This window comes from Oncorhynchus nerka, linkage group LG22 (genome assembly GCF_034236695.1).
Source record: "Oncorhynchus nerka isolate Pitt River linkage group LG22, Oner_Uvic_2.0, whole genome shotgun sequence".
Taxonomy (NCBI): Eukaryota; Metazoa; Chordata; class Actinopteri; order Salmoniformes; family Salmonidae; genus Oncorhynchus; species Oncorhynchus nerka.
Genome location: NC_088417.1, coordinates 21,752,816 through 21,771,305, shown reverse-complemented (window position 1 = coordinate 21,771,305; position 18,490 = coordinate 21,752,816). Strand labels below are relative to the sequence as shown.

At 47.3% G+C, this 18,490-nt stretch overlaps 1 protein-coding gene across 3 annotated transcripts in view; it reads left to right on the top strand.

The window, feature by feature from the left end:
- Positions 1 to 18,490, top strand: part of LOC115104505 (trichohyalin-like) — a 173,689-nt gene that overhangs the window by 82,820 nt on the left and 72,379 nt on the right. For all 3 annotated transcript variants that reach the window (XM_065007062.1, XM_065007064.1, XM_065007063.1), the window contains 8 exons: positions 5,035 to 5,214; positions 13,540 to 13,623; positions 13,712 to 13,879; positions 13,968 to 14,033; positions 14,133 to 14,300; positions 14,377 to 14,619; positions 17,859 to 18,089; positions 18,191 to 18,421. In XM_065007062.1, coding sequence (XP_064863134.1) covers positions 5,035 to 5,214; positions 13,540 to 13,623; positions 13,712 to 13,879; positions 13,968 to 14,033; positions 14,133 to 14,300; positions 14,377 to 14,619; positions 17,859 to 18,089; positions 18,191 to 18,421 — 1,371 coding nt within the window. The remainder of the gene's footprint in view (positions 1 to 5,034; positions 5,215 to 13,539; positions 13,624 to 13,711; positions 13,880 to 13,967; positions 14,034 to 14,132; positions 14,301 to 14,376; positions 14,620 to 17,858; positions 18,090 to 18,190; positions 18,422 to 18,490) is intronic.

Below are 18,490 nucleotides of genomic sequence, written 5' to 3'. Positions count from 1 at the left end.
ACAGAAAGTTAATGTTCCATGGCTTTTTTTTCTATGAAGAACCCAGAGAGAGTTATTTAGTTATTATTTATTTCCTGTTTTTTCTGTGAAGAACTCAGAGAGGGTTATTTAGTTATTATTTATTTCATTAATAGTGTTATTATTTGTTTCCTGACTTTTTTTCTGTAAAGAACCTGGAAAGGGTTATTTGGTTATGTGTGGCTTTCTGGAAAACAATACATTTTTTAAGCTCCCCTACGATCGTCCTTTTTCTGTTACAAACTGACACCGGCCCCCCATCAGAGAAGGGAAAAGTTATGTGGCCCTCACAGGAAAAAGTTTGGGGACCCCTGCTCTAAAGGGTCAGAGTTAATCTTGCCCAAAACTATAAAGCTGTAGCTAATATTGACGTGTTTGTTTTTGCGAGCAAGTCTTCACTACCTAATTCTACATCTAGCTAAGGTGTTTTTTTGGTGGTAGTGTCAGTATTTATGAAATGTGAAAATGTACACGGAAATTAGCTAGCTAACACATTAGTGTCTGCTTGCTGGCAGAACCAGTTTCAAATCAATCCATATGAAATGAAATGCAGACTCTAACAATGCCTGTTTACACAGTCAATGATGAATACTTCCTCTTGCTAGCTGAAGTTGTAATGCACAAATTAGTCTATGATATCTGTTCTGCCGAGATTAGTGCTCCAAGTTCTACAGCACAGCTGACTGTTCTCTGCCATGTTATTGTGTTGGCCAAATGTTACAAAGTAGCGAGGTACAGTGCCAGATATCAGATACATGCTGATTTCTGAGAACCAACAGCCCTATAACTTCGGTGCCTTACAACTTCATCAACAAGATGGCTAACTAGCTACCGTATGGCCATTCAAACAAGCTTGCATTAAGCTGCTAGCTGGAACATGTTTTGCCAGTGCGTCATAACTACCAGGAAGCAAAATCTAGAATTTTGGAGATGAGTTCCATGTCCTCAAAGATAGATTGGTTGAGGGACGAGTTTTGCGTAGGAGTTTTGCGTAGGATCTGATGTAAGACAATGGTATAACTTGATAAACATTTCCTGTTCTGACCTCGAAGCCAGTTCCACTGCTTTTTAAAATTGTTACCCTCTAATCAGGGACTGGTTTAGACCTGGGACACCAGATGGGTGCAATGTATTGTCAGGTAGAACAGAAAACCAACAGGCTCCGGATCTCCGGAGTAGGATTTGAATACTCCTGCACTATACACGAGTGCACATGCGTCAAACTCATTCCACGAAGGGCCGAGTTTCTGCTGGTTTTCGCTCTTCCCTTGCACTTGATTGATGAATTAAGGTCACTAATTAGTAAGGAACTCCAATCACCTGATTGTCTAGGTTCTTAATTGAAAGGAAAAAACAAAAACTATCAGACACTAGGCCCTCCATGGAATGAGTTTAACACATTTGCACTAGTGTGTGGACAATAGTGGGTTGTAGTCAATTCCTACTTTAGACAAGGCAAGACAGATTGCTTCATATCTAGCTGACTAGCATCATTCCATGCAGAGAGAGTAATACAGTGATTAGCTTCCTAACCCAGCTAGAGGTCTTGGACCGGGCTTAACTAGCACCAACACAGCTCTTTATTGGGCCAGTCAAACTGTTCCCACCGGACCTCCAACACCACTGCAACAACTGCTAGTCATTGTCATGTAGAACGGCACCGGAGAGGATGGCTGACGTTTTACTTGCTCCCAACCAATTTTTTATTTTTTTGCATTGTTTGTAACTTATTTTGTACATAATGTTGCTGCTACCCTCTCTTATGACCAATAATAACTTCTGGACATCAGAACAGCGATTACGAACCACGAACTGGTAGAAGCTTTTTCCTTTAACGAGTAAAACGTGAAGGATATACTGCTTTCCCGGGAACAGGCCCAAATCCCAGTCATTTGCGTGAAGAGAAGACAGAGAAAAAGGGGCCGGAGTTCGGGCTGCCTTCTGAAAATTCGTAGGCGAGCGAGTAAACCCCCACTGCCATCCGTTCTATTGGCAAACATGCAGTCATTGGAAAATAAAATCAATGACCTACTAGCAAGATTAAACTACCAACGGGACATTAAAAACTGTAAAAACGTATGTTTCACCGTGTTGTGGCTGATCGATGACATGAGCAACGTATAGCTGGCGGGTTTTACACTGTATCGGTAGGATGGAACAGCGGCCTTTGGTAAGACGAGGGGTAACGGTCTATGTATTTTTGTAAACAACAGCTGGTGCACGATATCTAAGGAAGTCTCAAGGTTTTTGCTGGTCTGCGGTGGAGTATCTCATGATAAGCTGTAGACCACACTATCTACTGAGAGTTTTCATCTGTATTTTTCGTAGCTGTTTACATACCACCACAGTCAGAGGCTGGCACTAAAACCGCACTCAATGAGCTGTAAACCGCCATAAGCAAACAGGAAAACGCTCATCCAGAGGCGGCGCTCCTAGTGACTGGGGACTTTAATGCAGGGAAACTTAAATCCGTTTTACCAAATTTCCACCAGCATGTTAAATGTGCAACCAGAAGGAAAGAAACTCTAGACCACTTTACTTCACATACAGAGACTCATACAAAGCTTTCCCTCGCCCTCCATTTGGCAAATCTGACCATAATTCTATCCTCCTGATTCCTACTTACAAGCTAAAATTTAAGCTGGATGCACCAATGACTCGGTCAATACAAACGTGGTCAGATGAAGCCGATGCTAAGCTACATGACTGTTTTGCTATCACTGTCTGGAATATGTTTCTGGGATTCTTCCGATGGCATTGAGGAGTACACCACATCAGTCACTGGCTTCATCAATAAGTGCATCGATGACGTCATCCCCCACAGTGACTGTACGTACATACCCCAACCAGAAGCCATGGATTACAGGCAACATCCGCACTGAGCTAAAGGGTAGAGCTGCTGCTTTCAAGGAGCGAGACTCTAATGTGGAAGCTACTAAGAAATCCTGCTATGCCCATCAAACAGGCAAAGCGTCAATACAGGACTAAGATTGAATCGTACTACACCAGCTCCAACGCTTGTCGGATGTGGCAGGGCTTAAAAACTATTACAGACTATAAAGGGAAGCACAGCCAAACAGCTGTCCAGTGACACAAGCCTACCAGACGTGCTAAATTACTTCTATGCTCGCTTCGAGGCAAGTAACACTGAAACATGCAGGAGAGCATCAGCTGTTCCGGCCGGCTGTGTGATCACGCTCTCCGCAGCCGATGTGAGCAAGACCTTTAAAGAGGTCAACATTCAGAACGACGCAGGGCCAGACGGATTGCCAGGATGTGTACTCCGAGCATGCGCTGACCAACTGGCAATTGTCTTCACTGACATTTTAAACCTCTCCCTGTCTGAGTCAATGTGTTTCAAGAAGACCACCATAGTCCCTGTGCTCAAGAACACTAAAGTGATCTGCCTAAATGACTACCGACCCTCACGTCTGTAGCCATGAAGTGCTTTGAAAGGCTGGTCGTGGCTCACATCCACACCATTATCCCAGAAACCCTAGACCCAGTCCAATTTGCATACCGCCCTAACAAATCCACAGATGATGCCATCTTTATTGCACTCCACACTGCCCTTTCCCACCTGGACAAAAGGATCACCTACGTGACAATGCTATTCATTGACTACAGCTCAGCGTTCAAAAACATAGTACCCTCAAAGCTCATTACTAAGCTAAGGACCCTGGGATTAAACACCTCCTTCTGCTACTGGATCCTGGACTTCCTGACGGGACAACCCCAGGTGGTAAGGGTAGGTAACAACAAATCTGCCACACTGATCCTCAACACAGGGCCCCCTCAGGGCTGCGTGCTCAGTCCCCTTCTGTACTCCCTGTTCACTCATGACTACACGGTCAGACACAACTTCAACACCATCATTAAGTTTGCCGATGACACAGCAGTGGGAGGCCTGATCACTGACAATGATGAGACAGCCTATAGGGAGGAGGTCAGAGACTTGGCCGTTTGGTGCCGGGACAACAACCTCTCCCTTAATGTGATCAAGACTAAAGGAGATGATTATGGACTACAGGAAAAGGATGACAGAGCATGCCCCCATTCTCATCGACAGGGCTGTAGTAGAGCAGGTTGAGAGCTTCAAGTTCCTTGGTGTCCACATCACCAACAGACTAACATGGTCTAAGAACACCAAGACAGTCATAAAGAGGACACGACAATACCTATTCCCCCTCAGGAGACTGAAAAGATTTGGAATGGGTCCTCAGATCCTCAAAACGTTCTACAGCTACACCATCGAGAGCATCCTGACTGGTTGCATCACTGCCTGGTAATGCAACTGCTCGGCCTCCGACCACAAGGCACTACAGATGGTAGTGTGGTACCCCTCAGTACATCACTGGGGCCAAGTTCCTGCCATGCAGGACCTCTATACCAGGCGGTGTCAGAGGAAGGCCCTAAAAATAGTCAAAGACTCCAGCCACCCTAGTCATAGACTGTTCTCTCTGCTACCGCACGGCAAGCGATACTGGAGAGCCAAGTCTCGGTCCAAGAGGCTTCTAAACAGCTTCTACCCTCAAGCCGTAAGATTCCTGAACATCTAATCAAATGGCTACCCAGACTATTTGCATTGCCCCTCCTTTTACACTGCTGCTGCTCTCTGTTATTATCTATGCATAGCCACTTTATTAATTCTACCTACATGTACACATTACCTCAATTACCTCGATATAACCAGTGTCCGCGCACATTGACCCAGTACCGGTACCCCCTGTATTTAGCCTCGCTATTGTTATTTTATTGCTGCTCTTTCATTATTTGTTACTTTTTATTTTTATTTTTATTTTTATTTTTTATTCAACCAACAATGCAGCTAAAAAAATGTAAGGTCTTGTAAGTAAGCATGTGACAAATACAATTTGATTTGAAATGTTTTTAAGATCCTCCTTCTTTCTTTGTCCCTCTATTCCTCTCTCTCGCTCTCTCCCCCTCCCCCTCTCTCCCCCTCTCTCTCTTTCTCTCCCCTCTCTCTCTCCCCCTCTCTGTCTCTGCCCCTCCCAGCTCCTGGTTAGTGAGGACAGGGTGTGTACTCTGTCAGTAGAGCTGGATAAGTTGAAGATCGGTCTGGGTAAAGAGAGAGATCAGTGTCAGCATCTCCAGGACCAGGTTTTACAGCAGAGTCAGGATCTGGTGCGGGCCAACAACACACTCACTGACACACGCAGGGCTGCTGGCAGGAAGGTAACACAGAGGAGAGAAACACATGTTTTATTTCCCGCTCTCTTTTTCACCTTTTGTCTTCCTCCCTCTCCCCCATCTCTCTTCTTCCCTCTCCCCATCTCTCTTCTTCCCTCTCCCCCATCTCTCTTCCTCCCTCTCCCCCATCTCTCTTTCTCCCTCTCCCCCATCTCTCTTCCTCCCTCTCCCCCATCTCTCTTCCTCCCTCTTCCCCATCTCTCTCTTCCTCCCTCTTCCCCATCTCTCTCTTCCTCCCTCTTCCCCATCTCTCTCTTCCTCCCTCTTCCCCATCTCTCGCTTCCTCCCTCTTCCCCATCTCTCGCTTCCTCCCTCTTCCCCATCTCTCTCTTCCTCCCTCTTCCCCATCTCTCTCTTCCTCCCTCTCCCCATCTCTCTTCCTCCCTCTCCCCCATCTCTCTCTTTCTCCCTCTCCCCCATCTTTCTCACTCTCCCCGTCTCTTGCTTCCTCCCTCTCTGCATCTCTCACCTCCATCTCTCTTCCTCCCTTTCTCCCTCTCCCCATCTCTCCCTTCCTCCCTCTCCCCCATCTCTCTTCCTCCCTCTCCCCCATCTCTCTCTTCCTCCCTCTCCCCATCTCTCTTTTCCTCCCTCTCCCCCATCTCTCTCTTTCTCCCTCTCCCCCATCTCCCTCTCCCCCATCTCTCTCTTTCTCCCTCTCCCCATCTTTCTCACTCTCCCCATCTCTCGCTTCCTCCCTCTCCCCCATCTCTCTCTTTCTCCCTCTCCCCCATCTCTCTCTTTCTCCCTCTCCCCATATCTCTCTTTCTCCCTCTCCCCCATCTCTCTCTTTCTCCCTCTCCCCATCTCTCACTTTCTCCCTACCCCCATCTCTCACTTTCTCCTCTCCCCCATCTCTCTCTTTCTCCCTCTCCCCCATCTCTCTCTTTCTCCCTCTCCCCCATCTCTCTCTTTTCTCCTCTCCCCCATATCTCTCTTTCTCCCTCTCCCCCATCTCTCTCTTTCTCCCTCTCCCCCATCTCTCACTTTCTCCCTACCCCCATCTCTCACTTTCTCCCTCCCCCCATCTCTCTCTTTCTCCCTCTCCCCATCTCTCTCTTTCTCCCTCTCCCCCATCTCTCTCTTTCTCCCTCTTCTCTCTTTCTCCCTCTCCCCATCTCTCTCTTTCTCCCTCTCCCCCATCTCTCTCTTTCTCCCTCTCCCCCATCTCTCTCTTTCTCCCTCTCCCCCATCTCTCTCTTTCTCCCTCTCCCCCATCTCTCTCTTTCTCCCTCCCCCATCTCTCTTTCTCCCTCTCCCCATCTCTCTCTTCCTCCCTCTCCCCCATCTCCCTTTCTCCCTCTGCCCATCTCCTTTCTCCCTCTCCCCATCTCTCCCTTTCTCCCTCTCCCCCATCTCTCTCTTTCTCCCTCTCCCCCATCTCTCTCTTTCTCCCTCTCCCCCATCTCTCTCTTTCTCCCTCTCCCCATCTCTCTCTTTCTCCCTCTCCCCCATCTCTCTCTTTCTCCCTCTCCCCCATCTCTCTCTTTCTCCCTCTCCCCCCATCTCTCTCTTTCTCCCTCTCCCCCATCTCTCTCTTTCTCCCTCTCCCCATATCTCTCTTTCTCCCTCTCCCCATCTCTCTCTTTCTCCTCTCCCCCATCTCTCACTTTCTCCCTACCCCCATCTCTCACTTTCTCCCTCCCCCATCTCTCTCTTTCTCCCTCTCCCCCATCTCTCTCTTTCTCCCTCTCCCCCATCTCTCTCTTTCTCCCTCTCCCCCATCTCTCTCTTTCTCCCTCTCCCCCATCTCTCTCTTTCTCCCTCTCCCCCATCTCTCTCTTTCTCCCTCTCCCCCATCTCTCTCTTTCTCCCTCTCCCCCATCTCTCTCTTTCTCCCTCTCCCCCATCTCTCTCTTTCTCCCTCTCCCCCATATCTCTCTTTCTCCCTCTCCCCCATCTCTCACTTTCTCCCTACCCCCATCTCTCACTTTCTCCCTACCCCCATCTCTCTCTTTCTCCCTCTCCCCATCTCTCTCTTTCTCCCTCTCCCCATCTCTCTTTCTCCCTCTCCCCCATCTCTCTCTTTCTCCCTCTCCCCCATCTCTCTCTTTCTCCCTCTCCCCCATCTCTCTTTCTCCCTCTCTACATAGTCAAATAGCAATAATGACTGTGTGTGATTGTCATGTGTAGATCAGTAGCATTAACAGTGCAGACAACAGTACTTCTCAGCTAGAAGGCTCTGCAGCACATCTGGCTCTGTTTTACTGACCAAACCTACCTCTGATCTCATGCGTGCAGGCATGCACGCACAGACACACTGCTACTGCAGCTCTGCCACTGACCACTTCCTGCCCTGCATGCACGCGCACACACACTGCTACTGCAGCTCTGCCACTGACCACTTCCTGCCCTGCATGCACGCGCACACACACTGCTACTGCAGCTCTGCCACTGACCACTTCCTGCCCTGCATGCACGCGCACACACACTTCTACTGCAGCTCTGCCACTGACCACTTCCTGCCCTGCATGCACGCGCACACACTGCTACTGCAGCTCTGCCACTGACCACTTTCTGCCCTGCATGCACGCGCACACACTGCTACTGCAGCTCTGCCACTGACCACTTCCTGCCCTGCATGCACGCGCACACACACTGCTACTGCAGCTCTGCCACTGACCACTTCCTGTCCTGCATGCACGCGCACACACACTGCTACTGCAGCTCTGCCACTGACCACTTCCTGCCCTGCATGCACGCGCACACACACTGCTACTGCAGCTCTGCCACTGACCACTTCCTGCCCTGCATGCACGCGCACACACTGCTACTGCAGCTCTGCCACTGACCACTTCCTGCCCTGCATGCACGCGCACACACACTGCTACTGCAGCTCTGTCACTGACCACTTCCTGCCCTGCATGCACGCGCACACACACTGCTACTGCAGCTCTGCCACTGACCACTTCCTGCCCTGCATGCACGCGCACACACTGCTACTGCAGCTCTGTCACTGACCACTTCCTGCCCTGCATGCACGCGCACACACTGCTACTGCAGCTCTGCCACTGACCACTTCCTGCCCTGCATGCACGCGCACACACTGCTACTGCAGCTCTGTCACTGACCACTTCCTGCCCTGCATGCACGCGCACACACTGCTACTGCAGCTCTGCCACTGACCACTTCCTGCCCTGCATGCATGCGCACACACACTGCTACTGCAGCTCTGCCACTGACCACTTCCTGCCCTGCATGCACGCGCACACACACTGCTACTGCAGCTCTGTCACTGACCACTTCCTGCCCTGCATGTGTGTGCGCGTGTGTGTGTGTGTCAGAAGAATTCTCCCGAACAATAACATTTTCTGTTCCCTAAACGTCCTAACATGAGTACAGCTGAACAAATAGACTAAACACTTTCTTCCCTTCATCTGAAACCTCATCCATCGTCCCCCCCTCTCTCTTTATCCCCCCGTCTCGCTCTCTCTCTTTCTTCTTCTCTTGGTACAGAAGTGATGTGTTTTGATAGATTCTCCCAGCTCCTTGATGATAGTAATGAGACAGGCTTTAACTGAAGACGGGTCATGTTTCAGTGTTTTATTTGGCGCTACCAAATTATTATACTCTGTAATGTCTTTAGACATTGTTATGAACAGAATCCAACAAGAGGCTAGCTTATCTTTTTACTTTCCTTTTTCTGTCGCTACATCCTTTTCCCTCTATTTCTGTCTCTGTGTCTCTCTGTCTCTCTCTCTGTCTCGGTCTCTCTCTCTGTCTCTGTCTCTCTCTGTCTCTGTCTCTGTCTCTGTCTCTCTCTCTGTCTCTTTCTCTGTCTCTCTCTCTGTCTCTCTCTTTGTCTCTCTCTCTGTCTCTCTCTCTGTCTGTCTCTCTGTTTCTCTGTCTGTCTCTCTCTCTGTTTCTCTGTCTCTCTCTCTGTCTCTCTCTCTGTCTCTCTGTCTCTCTCTCTGTCTGTCTCTCTGTTTCTCTGTCTGTCTCTCTCTCTGTCTCTCTGTGTCTCTCTCTCTGTCTGTCTCTCTCGCTGTCTCTCTGTCTCTGTCTCTCTCGGCCTCTCTGTCTCTCTCGGCTTCTCTGTCTCTCTCTGTCTCTCATTCTCTGTCTCTCTGTCTCTCTTGGCCTCTCTGTCTCTCTCTGTCTCTCTCGGCCTCTCTGTCTCTCTCGGCCTCTCTGTCTCTCTCGGCTGCTCTGTCTCTCTCTGTCTCTCTTGCTCTCTGTCTCCCTTCTCTCTCTCTTTCTGTCTCTTGCTCTCTGTCTCCCTCCTCTCTCTCTTTCTGTCTCTTGCTCTCTGTCTGTCTCTCTGTCTCTCTCTCTGTCTCTTGCTCTCGGTCTCTCTCTCTCTGTCTCTCTCTCTGTCTCTGTCTCTCTCTCTGTCTCTGTCTCTCTCTCTGTGTCTCTCTCTGTCTCTGTCTCTCGCTGTCTCTCTCTCTGTCTCTCTCTCTGTCTGTCTCTCTCTCTGTCTCTCTCTCTGTCTGTCTCTCTCGCTGTCTCTCTCTCTGTCTCTCTCTCTCTGCCTCTCTGTCTCTCTCGGCTTCTCTGTCTCTCTCTGTCTCTCATTCTCAGTTTCTCTGTCTCTCACTGTCTCTCTCTCTGTGTCTCTCTCTCTGTCTGTCTCTCTCGCTGTCTCTCTCTGTGTCTCTTTCTGTCTGTCTCTCTGTCTCTGTCTTTCTCGGCTTCTCTGTCTCTCTCTGTCTCTCATTCTCTGTTTCTCTGTCTCTCTGTCTCTCTCGGCCTCTCTGTCTCTCTCTGTCTCTCTCGGCCTCTCTGTCTCTCTCGGCCTCTCTGTCTCTCTCTGTCTCTCGGCCTCTGTCTCTCTCGGCCTCTCTGTCTCTCTGTCTCACTCGGCCTCTCTGTCTCTCTCGGCCTCTCTGTCTCTCTCGGCTGCTCTGTCTCTCTCTGTCTCTCTTGCTCTCTGTCTCCCTTCTCTCTCTCTTTCTGTCTTTTGCTCTCTGTCTCCCTCCTCTCTCTCTTTCTGTCTCTTGCTCTCTGTCTCCCTTCTCTCTGTCTTTGTCTCTTGCTCTCTGTCTCCCTCCTCTCTCTCTTTCTGTCTCTTGCTCTCTGTCTCCCTTCTCTCTCTCTTTCTGTCTCTTGCTCTCTGTCTCTCTCCTCTCTCTCTTTCTGTCTCTTGCTCTCTGTCTCTCTGTCTCTCTCGTCCTCTCTGTCTCTCTCTGTCTCTCTGTCTCACTCGGCCTCTCTGTCTCTCTCTGTCTCTCTCGCTCTCTGTCTCCCTTCTCTCTCTCTTTCTGTCTCTCGCTCTCTGTCTCCCTCCTCTCTCTCTTTCTGTCTCTCGCTCTCTGTCTCCCTCCTCTCTCTCTTTCTGTCTCTCGCTCTCTGTCTCCCTCCTCTCTCTCTTTCTGTCTCTCGCTCTCTGTCTCCCTTCTCTCTCTCTTTCTGTCTCTTGCTCTCTGTCTCCCTCCTCTCTCTCTTTCTGTCTCTCGCTCTCTGTCTCCCTCCTCTCTCTCTTTCTGTCTCTCGCTCTCTGTCTCCCTTCTCTCTCTCTTTCTGTCTCTCGCTCTCTGTCTCCCTCCTCTCTCTCTTTCTGTCTCTCGCTCTCTGTCTCCCTCCTCTCTCTCTTTCTGTCTCTCGCTCTCTGTCTCCCTCCTCTCTCTCTTTCTGTCTCTCGCTCTCTGTCTCCCTTCTCTCTCTCTTTCTGTCTCTCGCTCTCTGTCTCCCTCCTCTCTCTCTTTCTGTCTCTCGCTCTCTGTCTCCCTCCTCTCTCTCTTTCTGTCTCTCACTCTCTGTCTCCCTTCTCTCTCTCTTTCTGTCTCTCGCTCTCTGTCTCCTCCTCTCTCTTTCTGTCTCTCGCTCTCTGTCTCCCTCCTCTCTCTCTTTCTGTCTCTCGCTCTCTGTCTCCCTCCTCTCTCTCTTTCTGTCTCTCGCTCTCTGTCTCCCTTCTCTCTCTCTTTCTGTCTCTCGCTCTCTGTCTCCCTCCTCTCTCTCTTTCTGTCTCTCGCTCTCTGTCTCCCTCCTCTCCATCGGTCTCTTTATTTTTCTCTCTCCCCCTCTGCTCCTTTTCTCTTGATCGTGTTGCTGCCCGTCAGTGGGGATTCTCTGTCAGTGAGTGACAAGCTCAAAATGGTGTGTGCAGTGAAGTGGGTGGAGTATGAGACGTACTAAAACACAGTGTGATCTGATTGATATAGAAATACCTTCCATATCAGAGGCCCCCTCCCAGAAACCACTGGGATCCCCCCCCCTCCACACACACATATTGGAATGCTTCACTCCAAAGTATTTTTTTTCTAGAAGTTGTCTGTGATTGACCCAGTTTTAGGAAGGAGAATATATTTTGACGGGATGTCTGTTTTGACATAACATCCTCTTGTGGTTATCTGTAAAGATCCTGCCTGTCACATATTACAATGGGAATAACACACACCCACACACATACACATACACACCCACACACATACACACATACACACAGAGCTGTTTTTATGAGACACTGTGGAGGACTTAAACATGTTTGCTGGATGGGATTTTTTTAGCTACTTATTCATTGTGTGTGTGTGTGTGTGTGTGAGCGCCACTCCATCATGTGAGAGGGTTGGTCATGAGAGGAGCCTGAAGGTCGTGGAGCCATCTTAACTTCATCAATCTGAATGACAGTTACAAACCAGGGAGAGGGAGAGAGAATGGAAGAGGGTGAAAGATAGAAGATAACAGCGTGTGTTTGGTACATCGCCATGAAAGAGGCTCTGATGTGCTGTGCTGTTTGTCTTTTCGTCGGCGTGTGTTTGGCTGTAAATGCTCCTTTCACCTCAACACTGACTGGAACTAATATCTCATGTAGAAAGGCCCTTCTCTCTCTCACGTTCACTCTTTCACCGCAACACTGACTGGAACTAATATCTCATGTAGAAAGGCCCTTCTCTCTCTCTCTCTCTCACGTTCACTCTTTCACCTCAACACTGACTGGAACTAATATCTCATGTAGAAAGGCCCTTCTCTCTCTCTCTCTCTCTCACGTTCACTCTTTCACCTCAACACTGACTGGAACTAATATCTCATGTAGAAAGGCCCTTCTCTCTCTCTCTCTCTCACGTTCACTCTTTCACCTCAACACTGACTGGAACTAATATCTCATGTAGAAAGGCCCTTCTCTCTCTCTCACGTTCACTCTTTCACCTCAACACTGACTGGAACTAATATCTCATGTAGAAAGGCCCTTCTCTCTCTCACGTTCACTCTTTCACCTCAACACTGACTGGAACTAATATCTCATGTAGAAAGGCCCTTCTCTCTCTCTCACGTTCACTCTTTCACCTCAACACTGACTGGAACTAATATCTCATGTAGAAAGGCCCTTCTCTCTCTCTCTCTCACGTTCACTCTTTCACCTCAACACTGACTGGAACTAATATCTCATGTAGAAAGGCCCTTCTCTCTCTCTCTCTCTCTCTCACGTTCACTCTTTCACCTCAACACTGACTGGAACTAATATCTCATGTAGAAAGGCCCTTCTCTCTCTCTCACGTTCACTCTTTCACCTCAACACTGACTGGAACTAATATCTCATGTAGAAAGGCCCTTCTCTCTCTCTCTCTCTCACGTTCACTCTTTCACCTCAACACTGACTGGAACTAATATCTCATGTAGAAAGGCCCTTCTCTCTCTCTCTCTCTCACGTTCACTCTTTCACCTCAACACTGACTGGAACTAATATCTCATGTAGAAAGGCCCTTCTCTCTCACGTTCACTCTTTCACCTCAACACTGACTGGAACTAATATCTCATGTAGAAAGGCCCTTCTCTCTCTCTCACGTTCACTCTTTCACTTCCGCTGCAAAAGATTGAAGATCTTACTGAAAGGAGAGAGGACACGTACACACACAGACACACACACACACACACACACACGTACACACACACACACATACACACACACATACACACACACAGAGGAGCCGAAACAACATGTACACACACACACACACACCCCATAACCCTATTCAGCATATAAAGTGGGTTATTATAGAGGACCATCCATAGCTAGGTAACACAAATAAAAGCCAGACACACACTCAAGAGAGAAACGTAAACTACTTATAAATGTTTATCATCCATCAATCCATCACTATACCTACAGATACAAACACTAATTACCAACAGAAAATACCCTTTATTCATAGTATTTTAGTAGACAGAAAACACACTTGTGGCTTTGTCTTTGGAAAACCAACACATTGTTGATGGGATGTCATTAGTTGAAGGAGTTGGTTTGATTCTGTTTGCCTCACTTGTCATTTGTGTATATTTGTAAGTGGATGGAAAGCAGACTGTTGGATTATTTCAGATATGTGATATATTGAAATGTGTTTTTATGTATGTCTGTTTGTGTGTCTGCAGATCCACAAGAAGGACAGCAAGCTGTCTGTGTTATTGAAGGAGCTAGCAGAGGTTAGAAATAACTTCTCTGACTGTAAAAAAGAGGTAAGTACAATAGTAATTCACACCTCAAAGTAACATGTCTTTTTAAACAGTTATTTTAGGGCAGCTGACACCAACATGTTCTGTCCAGTTGCTCAGTAGAGAGTCTGCATTGGCAAAACAGCAGGAGGAGACGGCTCAGCTGAGTTCCAAGATGGAGGACTGTTCCCGTCAATGTTCAGCTCTGAACAGGGAGAAAGAGAGACTGGAGACAAACCTCACACTTACTAACCAGAAACACTGCACAGCACAAGGAGAGGTGGGTCTGTTCGGTAGTGTGTGTACAACACCATCTCCTAAAACCCTACCTTGTTGTGTGTGTGTGTCTAAAACCAGGTGTGTTCCAGGTGATTCTACAGTTGAGGACAGAGCTGAGTAAAGCGGAGCAGAAGTATCAAGGGACACAGGAGGAGGTGAGAGACGACATTTCAGATCTCTAATTGGTCTATATGTATTTCAACACCTTTTGTGTACGTGTACACACTGTCTGTCTCTGTGTGTGTGTCCCTCAGCTGGCCATGCTGGAGGCTGAGGTCAGCCGTCTGAATCAGAAGGTCAAGGGTCAACAGGAAGAGGCGTGTCTTCTCAGGCAGATGGTCAGAGAGGGGGAGGGGCTTAGAGACCAGGAAGTGATGGAACGACAACAGATACAGAATGCACTCTGTATCGCACAGCAACAGGTACACACACACACGCAGACAGACAGACAGACACACACACACAGACACACACAGTAACCCCCTCCTCTGTGTCCAGGTGAAGTCCCAGAACATGGCTATAGAGCAGCTAACATCTGATCTAGACTCAATGAAACAGAACCACAGAGCCGACACAGAGCGCTGGAGCCACAGGCACTTCCTGCTCAGCAGCCAATTAGAGCAGGCTTCCTCTGAGCTAAGCCGATCCCAGGCCGAGGTCAGAGAGCGCAGGTCAGAGGTCACAGAGCTGAGGGGAAAGCTCCAACTGGCAGAGGAGGGATACCAGGAGGCTCTGGAGAAGGTGAGGAGTCTGTCCAGAGGTGAGAAGGGGGATGTATCTGATTTACATTTACTGTTTCACATCACTAGCACACCAAACAACAATAGTCATCTTGTGGTAAGAACGTCACTGATTCTCTCATCACAGTCAAAGCAGGATGAAGTGCATAGTTGAGCTGAAGAGAGTTAAAGCATTGGGAAAAACAACATGTGATTATGGACACAAATAGACACAGACCCGTCCGTTCTACAGGACACTATCAGTTCTACAAGCAGGTCTGAAAGGTCACTATGATGTGTGGCGTTTTCCTCTGGACCACAAGCTCCTGATTACAGTCACAACAATATCACAGCACTTCTGTTACCCTCATTGTATGTCGCTTATCAAACAGCTATGTTCTTCGACTTCGATTAAAAAGGTACAAAATGGAATGGTTTGAATTAGGGATGGGGGTGGGGGCCTCAGACGATCTAAACTCCTCATGAGGATTGCAGTGTCTCGCGGGTCTGTGTACCCACATCCATACCCACACATATTCAGAGCCAGCACTAGCCTTTTGGGGGCCATAAGCCAAACTGTGTTGTGTCAATGGGGACCCCCACGGTCAGTAATTTGACCATGATCACTACAAGTTTAGATAGCTGGGCACTAGACTAACTTACCAATCTATAAATGTTATCTGACATGGGCTAATTGAGTGATGATCAGTGACTGGCATATCAAGAGAGAACTGCTGATGTACAAACAAATGTGAAAATTGCACCTTGTGTGTTTTTACTATTCTAACGTGCAACAGTAAGTTGAAATCCAGACTGATCCGAAGACCTGCAAAAGGGGTGTCATTTGCCCATCTCTTGTTTAAATTCATTTGGGTGTGAACAGTATATGTGTGTGAACAGTATATATATGTGTGTGTACAGTATGTGTGAACAGTATATGTGTGTGTACAGTATGTGTGAACAGTATATGTGTGTGTACAGTATGTGTGAACAGTATATATGTGTGTGTACAGTATGTGTGAACAGTATATATGTGTGTGTACAGTATGTGTGAACAGTATGTGTGTGTACAGTATGTGTGAACAGTATATGTGTGTGTGTACAGTATATGTGAACAGTATAGTCGTGTTTGCAGTATGTGTGAACAGTATAGGGGTGTGTACAGTATGTGTGAACAGTATATGGGTGTGTACAGTATGCGGGTGTGTACAGTATGTGTGAACAGCATAGGGGTGTGTACAGTATGCGGGTGTGTACAGTATGTGTGAACAGTATACAGGTGTGTACAGTATGTGTGAACAGCATAGGGGTGTGTACAGTATGTGTGAACAGCATAGGGGTGTGTACAGTATGGGTGAACAGCATATATGTGTGTGTACAGTATGTGTGAACAGTATGTATTTGTGTGTGTACAGTATGTGTGAACAGTATGTATTTGTGTGTGTACAGTATGTGTGAACAGTATATGTATGTGTGAACAGTATACGGGTGTATACAGTATGTGTGAACAGTGTACGTGTGTGTACAGTATGTGTGAACAGTATATATGGGTGTGTACAGTATGTGTGAACAGTATATATGGGTGTATACAGTATGTGTGAACAGTATATATGGGTGTGTACAGTATGTGTGAACAGTATATACAGTGGGGCAAAAAAGTATTTAGTCAGCTACCAATTGTGCAAGTTCTCCCACTTAAAAAGATGAGAGAGGCCTGTAATTTTCATCATAGGTACACTTCAATTATGACAGACAAAATGAGGGAAAAAAATCCAGAAAATCACATTGTAGGATTTTTAAGGAATTTATTTGCAAATGATGGTGTGTGTACAGTATGTGTGTGTGTACAGTATATGTGTGTACAGTATATGTGTGTGTACAGTATGTGTGAACAGTATATATGTGTGTGTACAGTATGTGTGTACAGTGTGTGTGTGTGTACAGTAAGTGTGTACAGTATGTGTGTGAACAGTATGTGTGTGTGAACAGTATGTGTGTACAGTATGTGTGAACAGTATGTGTGTGTGTGTGTACAGTATGTGTGAACAGTATATATGTGTATGTACAGTGTGTGTGAACAGTATATGTGTGTGTACAGTGTGTGTGAACAGTATATGTGTGTGTAATGCACCACTAGGCCAAGGGATGGTGGTGTGTTGTCTTAGATCAGATTGATGTTGTGGGATTGTGTTTGACTCTGCTTGTGCTGGGAACGACACGCGTCTTCACACTCCATTACAAATAACTAGACAGAGAGAAGGGTTTGCAGGACGTACACACACACACTGGATAATTCAGTCAAATATGTCCACAGTTTTAGAAAGTGGAACCACATTAAGTAGTGTTTTTTTTTTAACATGAATGGAGTGAAGGTGTGGTACTTCTCTGAAAAGCCTATTACAAAACGGTACATTTCTTCTCTTTTCTCTCTCTCTCTCTCTCTCTCTCTCTCTCTCTCTCTCTCTCGTTACCCAGCCATAGAGGTGCGGTGCTTGGGAGCTGGTATTACTGGTATTAGCGTGTGTTAATCTCCAGTTAAATCAGCTGAGAGGACTCCGGTGAACCAGTGGCTCTAACTGGTCTGCCTGCTGTCAGTACTGAGGGAGTTAACCCACCGGCTGATCTGTATTAGGAGTTAATCTACTTTTGTCAAATTTTAACTCTGAACCTTAACAGTTAGCTGGATTAATGACGTTAGTCTAGTTTAACACTGATCGCTAAAGGTGGGCTGGGTCTGAGTTTAACACAAGGATCAGTCAGATTTCACTTCCTGGATTCATCTGAGTATTAGAATAAGAAGAAGGACAATGATTCTCTAGCAGCTGAATCAACCACCAGTTCTACTCTTTACTACTATTGCGCACTTGTTTTCAGTGATCAACACCAAACTGGACAGAAAAAGATTTACACCCAACACCAAACAATAATAGGGGCGGCAGGTAGCCTAGTGGTTAGAGCGTTGGGCCAGTAACAGAAAGGTTGCTGGATCGAATCTCCTCGCTCCTCGCTCTAGCTTCTGTGTCTTCTGTGGCTGATAGTTTACAATACCACAGGACCTATCTGTAGAGAAGGGCCCATTCACTCCCACCTCAGATAGCATGGCCCTTATTTAAACTAGGAGTGTACAGTATTACTGGGTCAGTTAGTGACCAAAAGAGTGTGTGTGTGTGTGCGTGTGGATGCACATTATGACTATTTTTTTGCCTTTTGATCTTTGTCTATCATATCCAATGTGATGTTTTTGTATTGCTGTGGATGTAGGTTGAAGAAGCTAAAGGGTTGGAAAACACACAAGACACTGAGATAGAGCTTTTGAGGCAACAACTGACGGACCTCCAGGAGGACCTGAGTGAAACCATGTCCAGGACTCAGGGCCAGGAGGAGAAGGCGGCCATCTTTAAACAGAAGTACTGCGTTGCCATGGAGAAGGTGCAGCAGCTCCAGGGACACATAGAGTGTGTGGAGGAGGAGCTCAGATATACACAACAACAGGTAGTCTATGCTAGTTTCTAGCATTGGACCACTCACTTTCAAAATGCAAGTTTTACTCCAATGACCAATGTCAACCTGTTCTATTTGGTTTTGATTGACAGCTGACTGAATCCAAGGCAGTGGTAGACAGGGTTAAGGCGGAGCTTACAGAGCTGGAAGGGCGCTACGAAGAAAAACTTGGCCAATGGGAGCGCTCGGAGGAAGCCCTGGACCAACTGACTGATGAGCTGCAGGCCAATCAGATGGCTCTGAGGGAGGGGCGTGAGAGAGTGGAACAGTGTGAAGGAACCATACAACATCTACAGCAAGAGGTGGACACACAGAAAACTCAGGTGTGTCAGTGTTATGGTTGACACTAGACTTATATAGAGAGTGGAAAGGAATAAATATCTACTGTATGT